This window comes from Colletotrichum karsti (genome assembly GCF_011947395.1).
Source record: "Colletotrichum karsti strain CkLH20 chromosome Unknown Scaffold29, whole genome shotgun sequence".
Taxonomy (NCBI): domain Eukaryota; kingdom Fungi; phylum Ascomycota; class Sordariomycetes; order Glomerellales; family Glomerellaceae; genus Colletotrichum; species Colletotrichum karsti.
Window position 1 is genome coordinate 255,037 of NW_024065929.1, and position 22,071 is coordinate 277,107.

At 52.6% G+C, this 22,071-nt stretch overlaps 4 protein-coding genes across 4 annotated transcripts; 2 read left to right on the top strand and 2 right to left on the bottom strand.

Moving 5' to 3' along the window:
• Positions 1 to 3,861: 3,861 nt before the first annotated feature.
• On the top strand, positions 3,862 to 4,754 carry CkaCkLH20_08602 (uncharacterized protein; the record flags this gene model as incomplete). The annotated part of the gene is made up of 2 exons (XM_038891317.1): positions 3,862 to 4,575; positions 4,701 to 4,754. 2 exons carry the CDS (start codon positions 3,862 to 3,864, stop codon positions 4,752 to 4,754), a joined length of 768 nt encoding a protein of 255 aa, XP_038743329.1.
• Positions 4,755 to 10,954: 6,200 nt separating this feature from the next.
• CkaCkLH20_08603 (uncharacterized protein) lies at positions 10,955 to 12,514 on the bottom strand (the record flags this gene model as incomplete). The annotated part of the gene is made up of 1 exon (XM_038891318.1): positions 10,955 to 12,514. The coding sequence occupies one exon, from the start codon at positions 12,512 to 12,514 to the stop codon at positions 10,955 to 10,957; it is 1,560 nt and encodes a 519-aa protein (XP_038743330.1).
• Positions 12,515 to 16,702: 4,188 nt separating this feature from the next.
• CkaCkLH20_08604 (uncharacterized protein) lies at positions 16,703 to 19,687 on the top strand (the record flags this gene model as incomplete). Its single annotated transcript, XM_038891319.1, has 4 exons — positions 16,703 to 16,962; positions 17,016 to 17,106; positions 17,175 to 18,377; positions 18,446 to 19,687. 4 exons carry the CDS (start codon positions 16,703 to 16,705, stop codon positions 19,685 to 19,687), a joined length of 2,796 nt encoding a protein of 931 aa, XP_038743331.1.
• A 54-nt stretch (positions 19,688 to 19,741) lies between these two features.
• CkaCkLH20_08605 (peptidase family M20/M25/M40) lies at positions 19,742 to 21,484 on the bottom strand (the record flags this gene model as incomplete). Its single annotated transcript, XM_038891320.1, has 2 exons — positions 19,742 to 19,896; positions 19,954 to 21,484. The coding sequence occupies 2 exons, from the start codon at positions 21,482 to 21,484 to the stop codon at positions 19,742 to 19,744; spliced, it is 1,686 nt and encodes a 561-aa protein (XP_038743332.1).
• Positions 21,485 to 22,071: the final 587 nt, after the last annotated feature.

The following is a 22,071-nucleotide window of genomic DNA, read 5'->3' on the forward strand; positions in this document are numbered from 1 at the left end:
TCTTCAACAATTGAAGTTCGCCGCGTAATACAATTGGATTTTAATGGGACCTCTGACTCATTCTAATAAGCAGTAGAAAGAATAGTGATTATAGACTATCAGCACGCCAAATGTGCATACAGATGTGCTGGGTACATGTGGCGACGGCCTCAGCCGGCAAGATCATCAATACGGTACGATAATTGTACATAAAACCGCTCAGCTTAGCACTTACTATGTGGAAGTCATCGCTAGACACAAACGTTATTTGACTTGAAAAGCACTACACTAGATAATATGAATCCAAAGCAACCTGGCCGTTTCATAGGACCGTGTCGTCTAATGTCGCATCCTACAAGTAGATGTTGTCAAATTAGCTCCACGCAAGGGTCCAGTTAGCTGTCCGCTGAGAAGTTCAGTCAGGTGAGACTCATCTCATCATCTGCATTTGCTGATGATTATCGGTGTCCGAAATCTTTGGGCCAGTCTCAAGGCCAGTCGACGAACTAACAACTCCAAAGCAAGTCACTGGCCGTCTGTCAACAAAATTACAACCTGGGTTTCATCGTGGTATTTTTGAAATATTTGCGCGCGATTACGATCTTGGAGAGTCCCATTGACGTAGTATATAGAGTGAAGCGCTTGACTTCGGTCGTGGAAGGGGTTTTTATACACGTAGTACGTGTGGATGTCACTGATGTAGTACGGAGTGCTCATGTCAGTGGAGGTTTAAGAGGAAAACTGTTAGAGGCTTAAGCCATAAGTTCCAGTTATCAAATTGCAAGTTCGATGTTAAAAGGCAGAGTGGGTGCCCAGTGCAATCATGAAGGTCAGCAGAAGTGTCAATCCACACAAATGATGACCGGACTTGTGCCTCCCGCGATTGTCTTCTGCATGCTCATATCGACGCCCTCGGCAACTGCCAGTAATTTGGTGTAACCGGTAGTTCAATTTGTCGAAAACCGTACCAATACGTGACCAAGTCAATCGAATGGAAATTGGAATTGCTACGACTTCAGCGATGAGGATATTGCAAAGCCTGTCTCAAGGCGAAATGCTGGCTGCATATGCAGCACGGAAGAGGGGCCGATCAAAGAGGGTACGCTTAACGGCGGTGTCATACAGTCATGGTCAATATTTGAATCAGTGGGCGATTTGTGTATAGTAGGGAGTGCAGTTGAAACAACGGTGTGTGGCGGTGTGAGTGCGACTCGTTCAGTGGCAGCCTCGTAACCGAGTGACGATCGACTCTTGTGACGAGCGCATATTCAGTAGAGTAGATGGCAGTTGAATTCTGAATAGAAACTTCGTTGAATTTAATTAATGAAATTAGAAGATAATACTGTCTGATTTGAAGAAAGTTTAACAAAAGGCTTATTGTGAACTAAGCTTTTCCACCTTGGGATTTTCCTTGGCTTAATGAAGATGTCTTGGCGCCACGACTATCACCAACTTCATTTCTTTCCATAGAAAATGAGACTGAAAAGCTTTCACTAATGACCTGGAACTTTTGTACCAGACACACAGGAGTTGACATGAAGAATAAGCAAAAATGATTGCGCGTGAGCGATTCTTTTGGTCGAGTGACGCAAGGGCTGAGATTCAATCGATTGCATACGCCTTATCTCTGTGAAGTCTCACTCTCATACATGTCATTCTGGAGATGTCAGATGTAAAATATAGTACCACTCGTTCTCTTCGGACTTCGTTGGTCACATCAATCCCAAGCGTGGCGTCTTCCGCTGTGAGATCCAGATGAAAAGGAGTGACGACCAACTGATAAGGGTGTGGTATCGTATTTCGCGACCTGACTCGGCCGAAACTGTCGGCCGGTCACCTATTCACGCGGATGAGTAATTCATGGCTCAATCTGGAATGGGCTCAAGCGTCCATCTGTAATTTTTTTTTCAGTCTCCAGTCTTCGTCCCATGAATTTCAAAAGCCTTTCATCTCCCACATTCTCCGTCGCATAGATGGACGGGTCCCATCTTCCCCCATGATTCATCCCTCCCCTCCTTCCTAATCGTCCTCGCCTCCCCCTTCTCACCTGAAGGTAAAAATTAAAGAGGCCCAATCTTACGGCTCAGGAGGCTGACTGGGTCCGCGCCGATTGCAGGGTTTAGCGCCCTTGACCCTGCCGAGGATCCACGAGGTGGGCACGGGGGTGAGTTTCAATGTGTTCAGTTGATGATCGGACGAAAAAGGAGAAGAAGACGAAGAAGAAACACGAATTCGAGAGAAAAGCGCCTGCCGGTCAACCGGGCCAGCCAGGCCAGCCAGCCAACGGCGCCAGCTCACCGAAGCGACCGGGTCCAGCCTCAGGCACCTTACCTGGGACGAAAGGTCGAGAACCGCTGGAGATCTGTGTTCATATGACGCGCGGTATTGCTGAACCAACGAACAAGATGCCGCGTTGGGTATTGCGGAGTCCTCCACCCCAGGCGAAGTCCGGGTCACAAGTTGATGAACGTTGTGCGCTGAGCGTCGGCAGATTCGACCAGAGGCTGAAGATGCGCAGTCGCCAAACGGCGATCAAAGATGGAACGAGGTCGCAGCGAAGAAGGATATCGCTTTCTATATGAGATGAAATCCAGATTGGCCCAAATCCTCTGGCTGCTTGGACTGACGGGCACTTCTGCGAGGATTACTGATACCTACGGCTATCTGGGCGCCCGTTCAAGTCGGCTGGTCACAGTAGGCGCCGCGATGAACGACTCACGTCACTCCTGCGTCCGAGTCCTGCACGAAATCCGCACGAAAGTGTAGGACAAACCTCTTGAAACAACGATTACGGCAACTCAATTTCCTGCTGATGAGCGTGGAGGCAGCAAACATGATCTGTCACTCTTTCTGGCAGCATCTTCCCTTGACCGTCCGACCGCTTTATCTGGTTGTGTCAAGGACCTCCCAGACGTCAAATCTCCATCGAAGTCATCGAAGATGAGAAAGCCGAAGACCGACGATGAGATGGAGTGCTGTAGACTCGGCCAAGACGGGGACGGACGAGGCGACGGGAAGCCTGGGAATGTTGGTGGGGGTCCGCTCGAGTCGACGGAGCCGCCTGAAAGATGCGTGATGGTGCCGTTTCAGCAACCCCGGTCAGGAGCAGGGCGGGCAGGGATCATGTCATGACCGCTGCCTCGTGGGCGTCTGCGCCAGGAACACAGCCAAAGACGGTCAAGACTCGGTCCAACAAGAGCCCACCTAGCCTCACTCAAATTAAACAACTGGGCGACTACTGCCAAAGACGGGAGCCCTGCCCGCGCCTGGGCCAATCGCTGGTATTCCCTCGGCCGGATGGTGTCCGGGGTTGTTGGCTGCCACGTTCCAGGACCATGGATGGATCGTATCTCGTTCTCTTGTTCTTCTTGGAAGACTGTGGGTGGGAGGAGGAGGAGCACGCGGTGAGCGGCCTTCGAGGATGAACCCGTCTTTCCTTTTCGCGGTGCCTGGCCAAGCGCTGGCCTGCGCTTTTCGTCCTTCGTCCGGTTCCTCTGCCCCTGAAAGCTTCAATCGCCCCAAGCAGTCTTGAATAGATTGAAATCCGATCCCTGGCTGGGCCCGGACGGGGCCGTCCATGACACCAAGGAGTGACGACGACCACCCGCATGGGAGAGTGATGGATCTGCTGGCAATCCGTATAAGAGCCTCCTCATACCACACGCCATTTCTGCTTGTCTTTCTGTCTGATCTCTCCGTCTCATTCCATCCGGTTCAATTCCATTCACGTTCATTCTTTCACACTCTCTTTACAGCTGTGCTAGTCACAAGCCACTCTTTTTGAGCTTTTTACAACATCGCAAAACAAATCCCAGTCTCTACACTCCCCTTTTTTGAAACAAACGACTTTCGTTTCGTCCAACAAACCGAAAATCAGTCAAGATGCAGTCCAAGATCGTCACCGTTCTCTCTTTCGTCGCCGCCGTCTCGGCCCACGGCAAGGTCACCTCGCCCACTCCCCGCCCGGCCGGTGATGCCTTCAAGGCCGCCTGCGGTAACACCATGTGGAACACCGAGCAGTCCGACCCGTACGGCAACATCCAGGGCCTCGCCCAGCAGGCCAACGGCGGCGTCGGCGCCGACTGCCAGCTCGAGCTCTGCAAGGGCTACAAGTTCGCCGACAACTCTGCCAACGTCCAGAGCTACTCCCCCGGCCAGACCGTCGACTTCAAGGTCGAGATCCGCGCTCCCCACACCGGTGTCGCCAACGTCTCCGTCGTCGACACCACCAGCAACTCCATCATCGGCTCTCCCTTGATCTCCTTCGAGAACTACGCCTCCACCAAGACCGGCATCGCCGCCAACAACACCGCCTTCTCCGTCACCCTCCCCGACTCCCTCCCCTCCAACTGCGGTACCGCCGGCAACTGCGTCCTTCAGTGGTGGTGGGACTCCCCCGAGGCCAAGCAGACCTACATGAGCTGCGTTGACTTCACCTCCGGCTCCGGTTCTGGCTCCGGCTCCGGCTCTGGCTCTTCTCCCACCCCCGCCACTCCCACCACCCTCGCGACCGTCGCTACTCCCAGCGCCACCCCCTCCACCCCTGCTTCCGGTGCCTCTAACGAGTCCAGCGACCCCGTCGCTTCCGCTCCTGCCGTAAGTCATCAACATTAACGTCCCATGTGGTTTTCCCGAGAGGCTCTGCTCCTTAGAGTTCGGATTGAAACCGTTGAAAGTGTAATGAGAAGCTCATCCGCTGACCACGAAACCTTGCTCAACAGTCCTCCTGCAACAAGCGCCGCAGCTCGAAGCGGGCTCTTCGCAAGCGCTTCTAAACAGGAAATTAGAGTTTAGAGAGACGTTCGGACTCGCATCATATACCCGGTCAGCCTTGGAGTTGAGACGAGACGAGATGACTTGGAAACCAGACCTGAAAGTTTCAAAAAGGGCTTGACCCCCGCAATTCTGGGATTTGCATGTTCTTGTACAAAGTTCATACCATTCAAATGTTCAATACTTATTCTTCCCCCAAACACTTTTGACTTATCACCTCTCCTATTGCCCAATGCGCCGTGACGGATCTGCGTCGTGACGTGAAACGTGATGTCTCGGTACATGAAGATCTTGGCTTATGCGGGAAGCTTTTCGGGAGAAGACACTTCTCTTGAGCCTCGAAAACTATCGTATTGTCCGTCTGAACTGATCCTTGAGAAAACCACCAATGGCGTTATTTGTCAGCTACGTGATTCTTCCATACTGCCTCACACCATCCCAACTTCCCACCATCTCGAGTTCACTACACGTGTAGCAATTAAACCTAAGTTCCTTTTCAGACCGAACAATGCACGACACTGAGCCCGAACTGCTCGTAGTCGTCTGTTTTCTCGAATGAAGTTGAAAACGAGACCACCCAGAAGCAGATCGTCCCTTATGATGATCAGCTAAGAACCAAGGATCAGACCAGAGAAGCGAGCAAGATTACCCGCTAAGCTGCAAATCACCATGATTCAGTTGCAACGTCAACTCAGGCGACACCCCACCCCTGCAGCGATCCGTCAACCGGTGGGCGCTGCTACGCCAAAAACTACTTTGCAGCCGAGTTCTCACGCCCTAGGCCAACTATCGTGGGCGCACCGGCGGAGCAAGCGGAAGCGGAAGCGCCTCTTGCGCCCGGTCGAATGTCTCGAGACGCGGAACGTCTGTACTTGGAGTCCGTCAAGTCCGTCGCCACGCCGTCCGAAACGAAACAACCACACCGGAGACCGCGGCGACGCAAGTTGAAAGACACCGGACGGCAGGCATCCCTTCGCTCCCGGATCTGACGTTCCAGCGGCCGTCGCATGTCGCAGAGCAGTAGCGGTCGACATGAATGTCTCTATTTTTTCCAAACCCCGCGGTGATTGAACCGGCCGGCCTGTTTCCCCGGCGGTTGACGTCAATTCGTCATCCCGTCCTCTGTCTGGTCTGGACGATTCAGCTCACCCGACCAGCCCTATGATCCGGACTTTTGAGCTGACGGCGTTTTGCAACCGGATCAGCCGATACCCGCCTGGGCGGCACACACGGCGGCAACCTTACTCTTTCTGTGAGCAACACATCGCCTAGATCAGATGAATATTCGCCGCCGACGGATAAGAGTGGGAAGTTGCCCTTATTTGCCGCTCGACTGGATCCGGAGACATTGAGAACCTGTCGGAAGCGTATGAGTGAAGAGTGGGCTGCTGTCGATCACTCCAGTTCGAACAGAAACATGAGCATTTGTTACTTCTGCTGTAGATTCGGCGGAGCTGGACTGTTCACGAGTCGACACCGCACGGCGAGGAATGGCGGCAAAACGCCTTGGCACATGCGCTCTCGCGGCCTCTCCCAACTGACTTCCAAGATCTTTACCCGGGCTCGTGAAATGTACGGGGCTTCCCTATTCAGAGCTTCATCTGATGCAACACGCATGCGTTGTGGCAGAGGGCGAAGTCGAACGCGCAGCAGCAAAGCGAAGGAATAGGGTCCTCATGACCGACGCGCCGTCACTTCACAGTACAAGCAATTCCCTTTGCTGCTCTCACAACGCCTTGTGGCTCAGACAATTCATCCGGTCGCTTACCTCAATCATCGTTAAGAAATGAGCCTATTGGGAAACTTGACGTTTGGCACGAGATGACATGAGACCGACCGAGACCCACTGCTATGTACCGGTCCCGGACTGAAGGTACCGGACCCGGCTTTGACCCACCCTCGCGATGGGGCCTTCGATTGGGACGCTATCACGGTTGCTTTCCGCATCTTCCACGGGTTAAGCCCAATGTTTGAGATTTGCGACTGGGATCATATTTTCAACAGCGAACATAGACGTTGTAATTCAACAAGAGTTCAATGTCTGGAGTAGAGACATTGTTCGTAATGTTGTGCAATTGAACCAGCCTAGATTCATTTTTCGTTGGACAGAGCTATGGGTGATCACCACAGGTATCACCACCTACTGTTTTTCATGTTTCTCTCGCTAAGTTGGAACAATACATAATCATCTCTTGGAAACACGCTAATATGAATTAATGTTCGTGAATAATCGGGCAGGTAACTGACATTAGCCGACTTTCAGATTCTCGAGATGAAACAACAGCAATTAGGTAGTCTTGTCTTATGCAAAGTGCAGACAGTTATTAATGACCATGTTGCTCAACATAAGACTCAAGGTTGTATATGGTACAACAGATTGCACAGCAGACTTCAACTCTACGATAGGGAGATAATAATAAAGAACAGTTATTATTGCCAATACTTCTATGACCCAGCTTTGTTAATAGCTACTGTCCCTGTCGCGGTGCGTTTTTGATGAAGCAGCAGCGAGTGGCTATTTCATTGGGAAATATCCTGTCCAGTTTGCGTAAAGTTACCCTCCCCTTCTTCTGCTCTATTGCAATATAATTGTTTTCCTGATGCAGCTCCCAAAATCTACTTCCTTTTCATATATTGCAGCAATCAGCCCAACCCGCGTCCAGCAACAATCTTCTTCTTCTACAAGAAGAAAACGCACCTCGCTTTCAGGTTCCAAGTTGCAATAGGCAAGTACAATAGCGAGCCAGCTGTCATTTTCTAGCCGTTTGAGAAATTCAGAGTCCGGCTCCGTATGATGGTCAGGATAGAAATGGCCTTCAATTTCATCGTCCCCAATGTGAATCGAGGCACCCAAAACGTGATCGGAATGATTTGAAGGCAGAATTCGCATCGTAACCTTCACAAAACTTGCAGTTAGGCGGAGCTGGCAGTTTTGGGGAAGCAAGGTCTCCTTGTCCGCAGCGAGGAACTCGAAGTCCGACCACGACAGTTCCCAATCTGCGCTCTGGTGGTCAACGATGGTGATGTCGATCGCAGCACCTTCCACAAATCGAGACTGAAGACAAGACTGCTGCAAATGACTATCGTAGGACCATTCTACCGAACTTTTGCAGCTAGTCCACGACCAGCTTGGAAACCCTTCACGACGAACCCGAACGCAGTTCTTGTCGTCAAGGAACCAGCAAAGGCCCGAAACAAATGATTCAGCCAGAGATTGACCGTCGCAAGGCTGAGATAGAAACGGGATACCACACAGATGAAAGATCGGAAAGCGGGTCTCTCTTGCCTCGGAAAATGATTGTAGAATACCCAAGAAAGCATTAAGTGCATCATTCCGGTTCGAAGTTGTCGGTGGCCGAACTCGGCGATTATTCGCCATAGGTATTTCAACTTCAACTGGGCAGACTTGAACTGATGCGTCCGAGACCATAAACGTTCCTTTTCACACACCGGTGTCCATATCGCAGCCCACCGGTGCACCTGAAGTGGAAGTTCAACGGCCTCCCAGGAGATCATTCCTTGACACTTAAAAAACACTTCTCTCTCAGTAAAGACCAGTCGCCGTCGCGAGAGGAGGCCCTCTTGGAACGTCCACGCGCGCGTCCACCACGCCGAGTTCTTAGTGTCAAGAATCGGTTCGGGAGGAACGACGGTCAGAACGTGGCCTTTGGCACGAGCTCTGGTACGACGGTTTCGCAAACGTGGCCGCGAGCCTCCTGGAACTAACGTAACAAATAAGATGAGTTTATCCTTATAATGAGGCCTATTGTTTATTATGGGTAGCTATCCTTTAACCCTAGTAAGGAGGAGTAGGGTAAGTTGATACACAGTATCGTCTTCTACATCTAGCATTCTAAATAATCAGCTAGCTAGTTATAAGTAAGTATAAATATTAGAGACTTCCGCTAGCAGTATATGTTCGTCCTGTAGCTAGTTCACTTTATGGCTGTCCTCTACTTCATATTCCAAGGTCTCTGGCGATTTGGTTTGAAGGCCGTGTAATGATGTTGATGCCTTTCTCTGGTATAGCATTGTCGTCGGCAAATGGATTGACCTGCCGCAGCCGGACGCCGCGCTGTCTCCCTCGGGTTTCCGCCGCTAAGCTCGCCGTTGTTGCTGTTGAAGTGGTAGGCTACATATCTGCATGTTGCTTCCATACATTCGAGGAGGTATTCGCCAAGGCACACGCGCTGCGAGCCGGCTACTGCAGCAGCAGCTCCCATTCAGGACATTGAGTTTATTGCGTCGCACGGATTCTTCTGTCGCTCCTAACACTCGTCTCATTTTGAGGGGCAGATTTCCTTCAGCCAGACTGCGCAGCACCCAGGCCCTCAAAGGCTCAAAAGTTGAAATAATAAGCCCGGAAGACCTCGTCATCACCTATAATAGTAAGGGGTTGAAAGGCGTAAAGGAGGGCAAAGCCAATATCCTGGTCCCTACTGAGGCTGCGGGAAAGTAAGGGAAGCACTAGGTTTTCTATAACCTAGTCTAGCAAATTAACTATAACCTATTAGTTTTAGCTATTAGGGCTTATAGTGAGCAAGTTGTTGAGAGAAGAGCTATATAGCCAGCTTCTAAGCGTAAGGAGAAGAAGAGGCGGCGCGCCGCAGGAGACGATGGCGGCGGTAGGCCGGCCAAGGTTTAGGTAACGGACGATGGCAAGCCGGCGGAGACAAAGAACGGCGAAGCGCAGGGTGCGCAAACAGAAAGCGGCGCTGCCAACAATGCTAAGGCAGAGACGGTGCGCTTTCCCCCCTTCTCCCCCCTGTTGAAGGCACTGGTCCCGACGGAACTGGCCCATGGAGAGGAAGAGAAACTTTGCACTGGCTACAGCTAATGTAGAGAAGCGGATCGCTGAAAGAGGTTCCCGTCCTGAATTTTTGGAGTCTGTGCTATGACAGAAGGGTGAAAAGGTCAGAGTTTTTATGGCAAGATTGAAACCCGAGATCATAGGCTGACGAGAATCTGTCTCAGAAAGATGATTGAGAGGCGCGGAGGGGTCAGCAACAGAGATGGCGCTGTCTGCTGTCACGTTCTTCGTCACATCTCATCCTTAAGTCATGGAATGGTTTACCATAGAAACCCTTCTGGCATTCGACAGAGATGAAGAAATCGACGTTCACTTCGTTCAGAAGCTCCCTTACCTTCTCGCCGTCCTGGACGAGGCACTCCGGCTAAAACCACTGCTTCCTCACATGTCACCACGCGTGGTTCGCAAAGGCGGCGATGAGTTTTGTGGGTATTTTCTGCCGAGGGTGTACGTAGTAAAACGATCAGAGAGAGGTTCGAAAGCCCTTTTCCTTTGAGCCTAGAAACTACATTAGAATAAAGTACACTAAAGTCCTACTATTATATGTTTAAACGCTTGCGGGTTTAAGCTAACAAGTATTCGAAACAAGTCTTACGTATATTAAAATACGAACGATTCTAGCCAAGGTCATCTGGGACTTTGAAAGGAGGCTTGCTGATGAGAGCAAGAGCTGGACACAGGGACAACAGGCGTGGGTTGTTTGGGAGAAGCCTGAGCTAATGGTGTACCTAATGCCTTGTGACGGTTCGCTTAATGTAAGGATGCTGTGATTCGTGATACTGTAGACATGTTTCATGAAAGGCCCCGAAAGGAATCAGAAAGGGAGAAGCAGGTGAGCCAGGACATAGATTTGCGTGTGTCATAGATGTACCCGTGAATCAGTATGTCAACTTCATTTCAGGTGCAGATAGCGACATGACTTTGAATAGAAGAGAACCACCTGCGTTTCCTTACTATCCTTGTCGTCGTCGTTGTTGTTGTCGTCGTCGTCGTCACTTCTACATGTATGTTTTTTATCATTCTTCTGAGGGCGTTCTCTACTACTCTATCAAAACTCAAATCAAGCAGTTATTATTGTTATTGTTGTTGTTCGTGATACCCAGCATGAACGGGCGAAAGATGAATGGCCATTCAATGTCCAACATCACAGACCAATCCACACTACATTTAGTAGGCATCATACTAGATTGTGGGTAAGACAAAGGCAAAAGGACAAACCCACAAAATTTGAGTATTCACAAAGTAAACCCATATTACCGGATAGTTAATTGACAGCCCAATCCCAATGCCCCATTATCGGCTTAACTTCGCATGGCAAAGCCTCTTGGAACTCGCTCTTAAAAACAACTTCCTCAATCGAAGCGTGCTGTATCGCCTTCCAGAGAGTTGCGCTCACATCTCCCACTTCGGGTACTTGCGCGGGTCAGGGATTTGAGGCATCTGTAACTCAACAATCTCTGTCTCTCGGCAGTCACAAGCTGGCGTAGCCCACATCATCCGGCCAACGATTCGGCCGCTTTTCTCTAAGAACGCCATTCCATCGCGATGCGACATGCTGTACTGTAGTCCTGGTATCCTCCACGCTCTAGCACCGCGAGCTTCATACTTGGGAGCGAATAGACCAACGCGGAAAAGCGCTGTCTTGTGGCAATGCCCACAGCAAATTGTCGCAAAGTACATGTGCGGGCCGCAGTGCATCGGGCCAAACTTGCCACCAACGGCATACATGTGAGTTTGCCCCAGACTCTTGATTGGATTTGTGAGTGTAAGAGCGTCAGCAAACCAACGGATGATGTTGTCGCCTCCTATCTTAAGAGACTTCACCCACCACTCCCGCCATTGCCGGCATCCCTCGTGATGTGCGAGAAGGGCTTCCTTCATCGACTCTACCAGATTATTGTCTTTGAGGTGCTTCATAATGACGTGCTTGTCTGCTCCGTAAATCCTTGACCCCAAAGTCTCAACGAAAGGCTCCAGGTCAGGTCCTGTAACAGTGAGGGTCATGTCGATGGACGATTTAAGGTGCCGCACATCATCGCCAAATCCAACAGGCTCCAGTATCATTTGAACAGTACCGATAGCCTCAAACTTTCCCCAAAGCTTATTTTCCTGTGATCCAAGTGAGGGACGACCATAGATAGGGAGGCTGACTTGATCACCAAAGTCCCAGGTCCATACGTCGTTGAAATTATATGCCTCGTTCGGGTCCAAACGCCGATCGTATATCTCCAACTTCGGAGTCATAAGCAGAGGGCTGTAGTCGCCAGCCAAAAGGCGCTCCTTAGCTACCCAAAGCAGCTCTGCGTAGAAGTCTCTGGTGGAAGGCTCTTGCCGAATTCCTGTAATGCCCCGGAGGGCGTATAAGAAGTCGGTATCCTCGCGGTAAAGTCGTTTGGATAGCAATGAGAACGCCATTCCGAAGATGGCAGGCTGTGACGACCGCGTTTCTCTGAGAGGGCCAAGACACCATGGTATCAGGTTTCCAGCTTCCATGTGGACGACGTGTTGTACTTTGTACAGGTTGCCCCTGAAGTGCTCTTGAACTTCTCTGCAGAACTGAGTCTCAAGTGTCTGAAGTAGCATAGGATCTCCTGTGTCGACTGCAAGGCGATAGTCCGCAGTCATAATTCTGACGGCTCTGCTGCGTACAAACTCCATGGCCGTCCACATGCGTTTGAACCAACGAGCCTTGCAAACTCCGGTAATGGCCGTCAGACGCTCCATTGGTGATCTCCCTCCTGTGATCTGCGTGAAAAGCCTAGGTAAAACGTCATCTAGGTAGACAACTGTAACATCCGCCTGATGAAATATCTCGTGTATCACCAGCAGGATGTTGCCTTTGAGGCCGTCTGACCACTGGGGCACACTAAAGTAGTCGTGCCATAACTCGACCGCACCTTCTCCAGACTCCTCAACACCACGATACATGCGGACCGGCTCTTCAGTGACCATTCTTTTTGCCCCTAGGTCCTGGGGAGAATGAAGGTGTACCTGTTGAGTTTTGGAGACAGTAGGATCCCACACGTGGGAGATCGCCAAGAGGCGCACGTTTGCTTTTTTAAGGCAGTCCAAATGCCTGTCAAACAAAACTACTTTCCATCCCGTGTGGGTGGTTATAGTCTTGCTGGAAGCTGTGGCCTGGTCTTGACTCATGCTTGGCAAGGTGACTTTGAATGTCCGAACGAGAGCTTTCTTTGCAAAATCATTCTGGCATATCAAGCATCGCAGGGTATCCGGATTTGGCTCGTACCACCAGGTCTCCAAGTTGGGAACATCCATGACGATGCTGTTGTTGGTGTTCAGTTGAACGTGCGCTTGGTGAGTTTGCCGAAACGAGGATCAAACTTGAAAATGGGCTTCCAACTGAGACGGGCGAGATCAGCAGATTGTTGGCAGATTTAAGCATGCTTTGCTCGGAACTTCTCCAACTCATTTCCCTGACTGCAGGAGAACCTCTCATGCATCGACAGGGTATACCGCAATGAACAGGGGCTGTTGTGGATATTCACTCATGGACGTGTCAATTCACACTCCATGCATATGCTGCTCCAACAGTGTAACCACAGAAACCTGATGTTGGTCATTGACCGAGTCCTTAGAATAGTAAGGCTTCATGTACATGAGGACACCCTTCTGAGATATTATGCAGGCTTATGCGACAGCTTAAGCGGGATTTGACGCGGTATAATTGGGGTACGAAAGAAATGTCCGCCTTGGGTGACCGATTCTCACGAGAATACACGAATCCGTAAGACCTAAAGAACACGGCGGTTGCGACTGCAGCCAGCAGAAGGACCAGCCTCACAGGCACTACTGCCATAGAGCCATAAGGGTCAGGCTCGCGATTCAGTGACATGGCTCGGCTGACTAGCTCTGTCGGGTGTTGGGAATCTGAGCATCGAGTGGATCAGTGGTTTGCGAGCTGGGCTGATTGAAGTAGATGCGAGGCGGGCGGGCGCCTTGCGTTTGCAGTGATGTCAAGTCAGGATGCGCGAGAGACGCTCAATTGAGGGGTGAAGGACATATCAGGAAAGTGCGTCGATGGCGCCAACGCAAGGAACTAATTAGTTTTCGATATGGACTGTGCAGTGTATCTAGAGCGACCGACTAGCCAGAGCCGACAGAGCCCGAGGGCCCGTTGCATACTTGATTTTGGTTCATCTGTCTGCATGCGTTTAAACTGTGTATATTGGATTTATGTATTTGCTTTCTATTATTATATATAGATGCGTATCCTTAGTAGACTGCCGGCGCGGACGCCTTATGCCCCATTGAGGTTTAAAGCAGGCGTTAAATAATACAACATCAACAACAATAACACTCGTAGGATATGGAATATTGGTATGTCTCTCCCCAGGAAACAATGAGATAATTTCGGGCTTGACGGTGGATGTAGAGAAAAGACGAACAGAGTGGTTTACATATAGCCTGAACAACTCCTTCAGGAGGCTATCGCGCTCCCGCGGTGGACACTCGTTCAATCCATCCACTACACGAACCACTTGTTTGTACGTCATGATAGCATCCGTGAGACAGTCAACGATTGGGGCTCGTGACGGTACAATCGTATCATCCCACGAGTCATGTTTTAAATCCGCTGGGGAAGGCGGAAGAAGCTGCTGGAGAAGGGTAAGAAGGAGGTTAGAAGGGTCTTGCGTCTCGTGAAACGGGATAGAACAGAATATGTATGCAATGCCTACGCCTGACGTAGTGTCAGATCGAAAGCGACGGCAGAGATCGTGAACGACGGCCGACGCCAAGAATGTTTTCCCGCGTGGATCCATTTCTGATATGGCACCGAGTCAAGAAACCACTGCGCCGATTCCGGGTTGCGAGTGCTGCAGCGGAGAGGTTGCTCAGCGTGTAATGCCATTGCCCCAGAGGCCTCAGATAGCCGCCGATTTCGTCGTCCATGGTCTTTGAAGTGAGCTGGGTCGGTACATGTAGTGGCCAGATCGCGATGTGGTTGATGAGATTACTGGTTTAGCTCAGAAGGAGGAATTTCGGCGCAGAAGAAGTTTCTCAACCTGATAAAACGTAGCACGAGAGCCTGATTACCCCGCACACTTGGCCGGAGACATCAGATGTTTGTTGCAGATGGCGATTTTCCTCCCGCCAATGGCAGGAAACCTCGTAACGCTGACATGATCCATTCCTGCGAAGTTGTGGCAAAGCTGATAGCTTGAGATGACCACGGAAGAAAGCATTGGGCGTAGGCGAAAGTTGAAAGGTGTTTCCGACTCAGGGATCAGCAGAGGAGCCTGCCAGCTTGCGTCTTGGCCATCGACTCGGCCACGACCCACGTCTCCACTGGATATAACCCCAGGGATCATCCGGCGTTGTGGCAGAGTGGTCTAATGCGCAAGACTAGAAATCTTGTTCCTTCGGGAGCGTCTGTTCGAATCAGGCCAACGTCGACCTATAATTTTTGGCATAATTTTTGACGGTTGACGTTCTGGTGTGATCACAGGATGCACGTTGTTACTCCCGAGCGCCGGCAGCCTTTTGTCTGGGCTTATCAAGCACAATTCGGCGTCCGACTCCAGTATTGGCCTCAAGCCACTTTATCATGGTAATGCGGCTGCTCACATTTACACTCAACTATTCAGTGTTTCCTTATTGTATGTTGTACTTACCAAGAGAGGTTGTCAAAACATTCCACTTATTAATTGGCAGAGTTTGCTATGAGTTATAAATAGACTTCAGCCCAATTATGATCCATGTTTGCTCAAAAGTTTCATTTCAGCAGTTGGGATGGCATGTCGTCCGAGCACATGTAATCTTGACGAACTGTCGAAGTTGTAGTCGTCGACAACTAGGGATGTTGCTTCCGCAACTGCAATCGTCTGTAATCTACACTTACACTGAAACATAAGCAGCTCGTATTTAGCAAGTAGCAGCGAAATTTCCATGATTATAGAACATTGTGTCGGCGAGTCTTGAGGTGTAGAGGTCGGTCCCCCCATCAAGGGGTCGCCACACCCACGGCCTTCGTAACAAATGCTTATCTATTGCATCATACGCAGGGAATATTCATGATGCGGTGATATGTGAGATCATGACTAAAATTCTATCAAGCTGTTAGCTGAGAAACTGAGAGACTTCCTTCGCGAAGAAGTTCAAGAGATATGTGAAGAGAAGTTGTAAGTTGTGACTTGTCGATTAGTGTGTTATTCATGCGGATAGGGCTTCCGTTGTAAGTCATATCTGCCGTGAGAAAGCGTGAGTGAAGTCGGTGTAATCAGAGACACAAACCAATCGGATGTTGGAAAACCAAGAAGATATATAGCGCCAGCCAAATATTAGCCTACCTGCATGATGATGTGAGACCAGGATCAACCGAGAAGGGATTGTACTTACCACAAGAAGCCAAATACAAACTTTTCACAATAACTTCCGAGTGCAAGTAACAAACAAAAATAGAACAATGGGTATCTGTCGGGTGCCGGTCCCAGTCGAAATCCTTCGTCGTTCGCGCCACGAGGCCGCTCAATGAGTTGATTCAAATCCATTCCCCTCTCCCACTAGGAGTCTTTATCTACCGCGCCGCTCTAGATCTCAATTCGCGATCCTTCGTATGCGAATTGAACTTCTCATAAGAATGCTTGAAGGAGGCAAAGTCAGCCAAATGAGGAAATTTCTTCGCTTTTGGTGTCGGGCCCGTAAGCGGGTGCCTGATTTGCGGCGTAGACTGACCACCATCGAAGGGTCCGGTCATACTATCACCAATCTATCTGGTCAAAATCTGTAAAAAGTAGAATTATTTCCCTTTTAGTCTTCACGTCTGCAAAAGCTCCCAGAACAGCGCTTCGGCGCTCTCACATAGAATCCAGCGATGCTCGTGTTCGTGCCTCTCATGCCATGGGGGAATACCTTCCCCTCATGGGTTAGAATCCTTTCTGAGGACATCAGCCTTCAGAAAGGGTTGCTCCGTTCTGTGATACTTAGAGGCACAGCTTGAACTTATATCTAGCTTATCATGTTGTCGACCTCTCTAGTTATAACTGCCTCCTGTGACCCAGCTTCCGAGTTTCACCACATAAGACTGTTGGGACCGAAACCGGACATCTGGTAGTTAAGTCCCAGGATAACAAGGACGGCAAGCTAAAGATTGAGTGTCATCCACGAGAAACTACAATCATGACCCGCAACACCTTCCTCGCGCTCTGGGCTTGCGTCCTCCTCGTCCATCATTTGTACATGTACAATCAAGGACATGATCAAGCAAAGAATCTCAAGAGGGACTTGGAGGTTTTCCAAAGTGCAAACGCCACTTACACCAGCTTCGAAAGCCGTCCCATCAACCTCAACCTCAGAAAACGCGCAGACAAAGTCCCCTTGCGCATCCTCTCCCTCGGTGCCTCAATCGTCTGGGGCGTCGGCTCATCCCAAGGAAACAGGTACACTGTATCCCTGATCACAACAGCAAAACCCTCACTCACAACCTCACCAGCTTCCGAAAACCCCTCCGCGACCGCCTCAGATACGACGGCTGGGAAGTCAACATGGTCGGCAGCCTCCGCAACGGCCAAATGCAAGACAACGTACCCACTTCTCCCCTCAACCCTCCCCATCCCTCTTCCTCCCGTCTAACCACCATCACACATCCCAGGACGTCCAAGCAACCCCAGGCGACATAATAGACCAAGCCCGCCAGGCCTCCAAATCCTCCCTCAAGTACCTCCCCAACCTCGTCCTCATCAACATCGGCACGAACGACTGCAGCCGCAACATCGACATCCCCAACGCCGGCGCCCGCCTCCGCCAGCTCCTCGAGGAGCTATGGAGCCACCCGGGCATGGACAGATCCACCGTCGTCCTCTCCACCGTCATCCCCTCCCACGACGGCAACATCGAGCCCAACAGGCCGTCCGTCAACGCCCAGTACCGCGCCCTCGTCAAGACTCTCCGCGCCGGCGGCCGCAGCATCGTCCTCGCCGACATGGACCCCGAGCCCCCCTCCCCGGCCCACGGCTGGATCGCCTGGCCGGCGGACATGTACGACGGCATCCACCCCAACGACGAAGGTTTCAAGAAGATGGCTTCAATCTTCCACCGCGCCATCACCCGCGCCTGGAACGCGGGGATGCTGCGGGTCCCCGAGCCCTCCGACGCGGTGGATAACCCCTCCGCGAACCCGAACTGCGAGATGTCGTACGGCGACGGGGTCTACGCGGGCGGTCTGACGCAGAAGGGCAGCGGACAGCACGACGGGATCTACCAGCACGCCAGCACGGCCGCGGGCAGCGTGCTCACGATCGCGAGCCAGTGGGACCGCGACCAGTTCCGCTTCGCGAAGCTGTTCGGCCGCGGGCGGTCCGATTTGGTCGCGTGGTGGCTGCGGGACGACGGGACGGCGATGTACGGGGTGTGGCGGAACACGGGGAACGAGGAGGAGTTGTTCGTCAAGATTCCGGACATGAGCGTGCGGAATAACTGCGGGATCAACGGGGTTCACTTTGCGGATATTAATGCGGACGGTCTGGATGATTTCTTTTGCGTGGGCAAGGATGGCGCCGTGTATGCGAGCGTCAACCAGGGCGACGGGACTGCTTCGTCGCCGCCGACGTTTAAGAGTGTGGGCTTGATCAGGGCGGCGAGGGCGGGGTATGATCAGAGCAGAGTGCGGCTGGGGGATATCGACGGCGACGGGCGGTGTGATGTGTGTTATCTCGAGGCGAACGGGGATATCCGGTGTTTCCGTAATGGTTTGAACGAGGACAAGCCCAGCCTGTGGCAGGACCTCGGCGTGGTTTTCACGGGGAAGGGGATGGGGGATCTTGAAGGAGTCAGGTTCTACGACCTCAACGGCGACGTAAGTCTCCTCCCTTCTATCCAGCACCTATCGGAGCAGCGAAACTGACTGTGACTGACCTCCAAAAGGGCCGGGACGACTGGCTCTGGGTCGACGACAACGGCGCCACGACAACCTGGACCAACTCGCGCTCCTGCAACAAGAACAAGCTCGCCGTCTGGCGCCAGGGCTTCTGGAGGGGAGCAACATCCGGCCCGACGCACTACGGCGTCGGCGGCACCGCCCGCCGCTCCAAGATCCACTTCGCGCGCGTCTACAACTCCCCGCAGGACTTTGGCCTCCTCGGCCGCGCCGACTACGTCTACATCGAGCACCACAACGAGACCGCCACCGGGGGAGGCGCGCCGCCGCACCGCTTCGAGGTCAAGGCGTGGCGGAACCAGGGCTCCGGCAGCACCAAGCTCGTCGCGGACGGGGACAAGTACTGCAACATGAAGGGGTACGCCGACGGGCGGGCCGACTACGTGTGGGTGCACTCCAGGGGCGGGATGACGCTGTACCCGAACCTGGGCCGGACGAGCGTGGCGGACGGGAAGACGTTCTGGGGCATGTACGAGAGCAACATCTTCGACCCGGCGAGTTTCGGGCGGTCGCTCGACCGGCGGGACCTGTTCCTCGCGGACTGGGACGGCGACGGGACGTGCGACGTGGTCTGGGTGAACCCAGACGCGCAGAACCGCGTCGAGGTGTGGATCAACAACTACCCGAAGACCAAGACGTGGTCGTGGACGCACCTGGCGGACCCGGCGCCGCAGCTCTCGTGTCCGGAGAGGCGCGGGCTGGGGTTGTTCGACCTGCCGGTCGCGTTTGCGGATATGACGGGGAACGGGAGGGCGGATTATCTGTGTATGGAGAAGGACGGGCGGACGTGGGGGTGGGTGCATAATGACGACGGGAGCTGGGAGCGGATTAACCAGTTCAAGCGTGCTGAGGGTGCTGACCGCGCGAATCTGCGGTGGGCGGATGTCAACGGTGATGGGAGGGATGATATGATCTGGCTGGACAAGTTCACGGGGGACGGGAGGGTGTATTACAACTGGGGGCGGGCTGAGGTCGGCGGGAGCCAGTTCGATTGGAGGCCGAAGGGGGCTTTATATCAAGGCGCGGTGGCGGGTGCTTGCGAGTACTTCCCTGATCTAGATGGGAATGGGCGGGCAGATTTGCATGCCATCAAGGGATCGTGGACGAATGAGGCCGAGACCTGGTTCAACATGTGCGGCACGGAGGGCAAGGGCGACGATGCGGGAGGAGTTGTGAATCCCGGGTTGCCTGTGCAGCCTGGCGTTTGCAACGCTCGGCGCCGGAGATGATTGTTGGAGGGGTTTAATTCGTGATATCTACTCAACTAGATACGATAACAAGCTTTAGACACCCGCCGCGTCGAAGTTACGGATCAAGTCGTAGTAAAACCTCAGAATCTCCATGTGGGCATCAATCTTAATTCTCTCGTCAATGGTGTGGGCGTTAATCGTGTATCCGTTGCGAATAGGCACAAATCGGTATACATTGGGCGTGAGGTCTGCAGATATGTCAGCCAGTTAATCATGAACATAGAACCATGGATCGGAAAACTCACTCAAGTAGTGTCTAGTATCAGTGTTTCCCGTCATCAACTCCCCAACAGGAACGACCTTCCCGCCCTCAAACGCAAAACTGCTTTGCAGCGTGCCCGAGAACAAATCCCAAACGGGTCCCTTCGTAGGCGAGATAGGCGCGACAAGCGTCTTCTGGCTGGAACTCAGCACCAGAGTGCCGTTGTAATTAACCTCGTACAAGGGCTTCACATCGTCCTCCAGCTTGACGCCGGCGAAGTCCCGCTTCTGCTTCGCGGCATAGTCCTCGTACTCCTCGTCGCCCTTGAACGCCTCGACCTTGATGCCGTACTTCTCGACAATGTCGCTGATGTACGAGACGATGTTGTGCTGGATCTCGGGGATCGAGTTCTGCGGCGCGACGCGGTAGTTGACGCCGACCTTGATCACCTCCGGCATGGCGTTGATCTTCTGTCCGGCCTGGAAGTAGTCCACGCTCTGCGAGGTCTGGAGGCGGTAGTGCGTGGGCCGGTCGATGGAGATCAGCTCCGCGGCGAGAGAATCCAGATCGCCCTGTTCCAAAAGCTTCGTGATCTTGGGCTGCGCGTCGGGGGAGTAGCGGGCCTGGCAGACCATGTGCTCGTACAGCGGCGACGAGGTCGTGAGCTTGGGGCTGTACGGGTGGGATTCCAACGCCACCACCATCTCGGACACGATTCCGATGCCGGTGTGCGGGAAGGGGACAGAGGAGTGGCCTCCCGTGACGTGAAGTTCGAGCCAGATGTCGACATGTCCCTTCTCCATCACGGCGGGGAGGGCGTAGAGGGTCTTGTCGTCGAGCTGTTGCAGGCCCATGCCGCCCTCGTCGAGAATCAGCGCCATGCTGTTGTTACCCCATTCCTTCTCTAAGTACTTCGCGATATGTCCCGCGCCGCGCTGGCCGGAGCACTCCTCATCGAAGCCTGAGGCGAGGATGATGGTTCGCTTAGGCGACCAAGAAGAGTCCGAGAGGAGCGTCTCCAGAGCGGAGAGCAGCGCCGTGAAGGAGTTCTTGTCGTCCGACACACCGCGTCCCCACATCCATTCGCCATCAAAGTGAGCCGAGAAGGGCGGGTAAGTCCATGTAGAAGCGTCCGCGACGGGGACGACGTCCTGATGGGCGGCCAGAAGCAAGGGCTTCAGTTCCGGGGAGGACCCGGGGATGGTGTAGACCAGGCCGAAGGTGTTCACCTTGACGAGGTTGGACCGGGCGTGGACGGCTGGGTATGTCTTGCGCATAACATCGTGAAGCTCGTAGAAGACCTTCCAGCGGGGATCCGTGTCAAAGTCGCCAAGATCGTCGTAGCAAATTGACGGGACACGGACGAGGGCCGCGTGCCGGGACACTTGTTTAAGGATGGCGGCCTCAGAGGAGAAGAGTTCTTTGGCGGAGGGGAGGCCGTCGGACGGCGAGATGGCGGGTGGCAGATCGCAGTTGAAAGACGAAGACGAGGAGGATTGGAGGGGACGTTGATCAGCGAAGGCGGTTGCGACCGCCGCCGTAGTGAAGAAGCTCAAAATTGCCGTAGAACGCATTATGACGGCGGTCCAGGTTACAGCCTGCGTGAAAGTTGCAGAAACTGAGAGTTGAGCTCAATTGATGGTGTTGGCTGACTCAATCGTCCAGATTTGCTCTCTTTACTCACTTGTTTCATCCACTCTGTCTCGACAGTCGAAGATTCCAAGAAGAAGAGACCAAAGAATGAGGAGACATCTTCGGAAACGTCATTTTGTATGCTGCGACACGCACAAATCCCTGTGCTGCATTGCGTGATAGCTATCTCCTCCATTCGTCCTCCCGACCATCCATCTGTGTCGCGGGAGCTCTCCTACCCGCCGAGATAGGAGCGGGACCCAAGCTGATAACGGCATCGAACCCCAGTCTTTGCCGATTGATATGTTTCCGAGTCGGACCCAGCCCGACCGGTGCCGATACGGGGATGTGGGCGATTCAACCCCGCGGGCAACTTGCGACCTTCCTAATATGATAGTGAGATGTTTGATTGGGCGCCGGGAATATCTACCCGGTGTGCAGTCCGGCACATCGACAACTGTGAAAACTTGCTTGTGGGACACGAGTCAAGCATCCGAAACCCGCAGTGGCTTTTCTGATCCGTGATTGC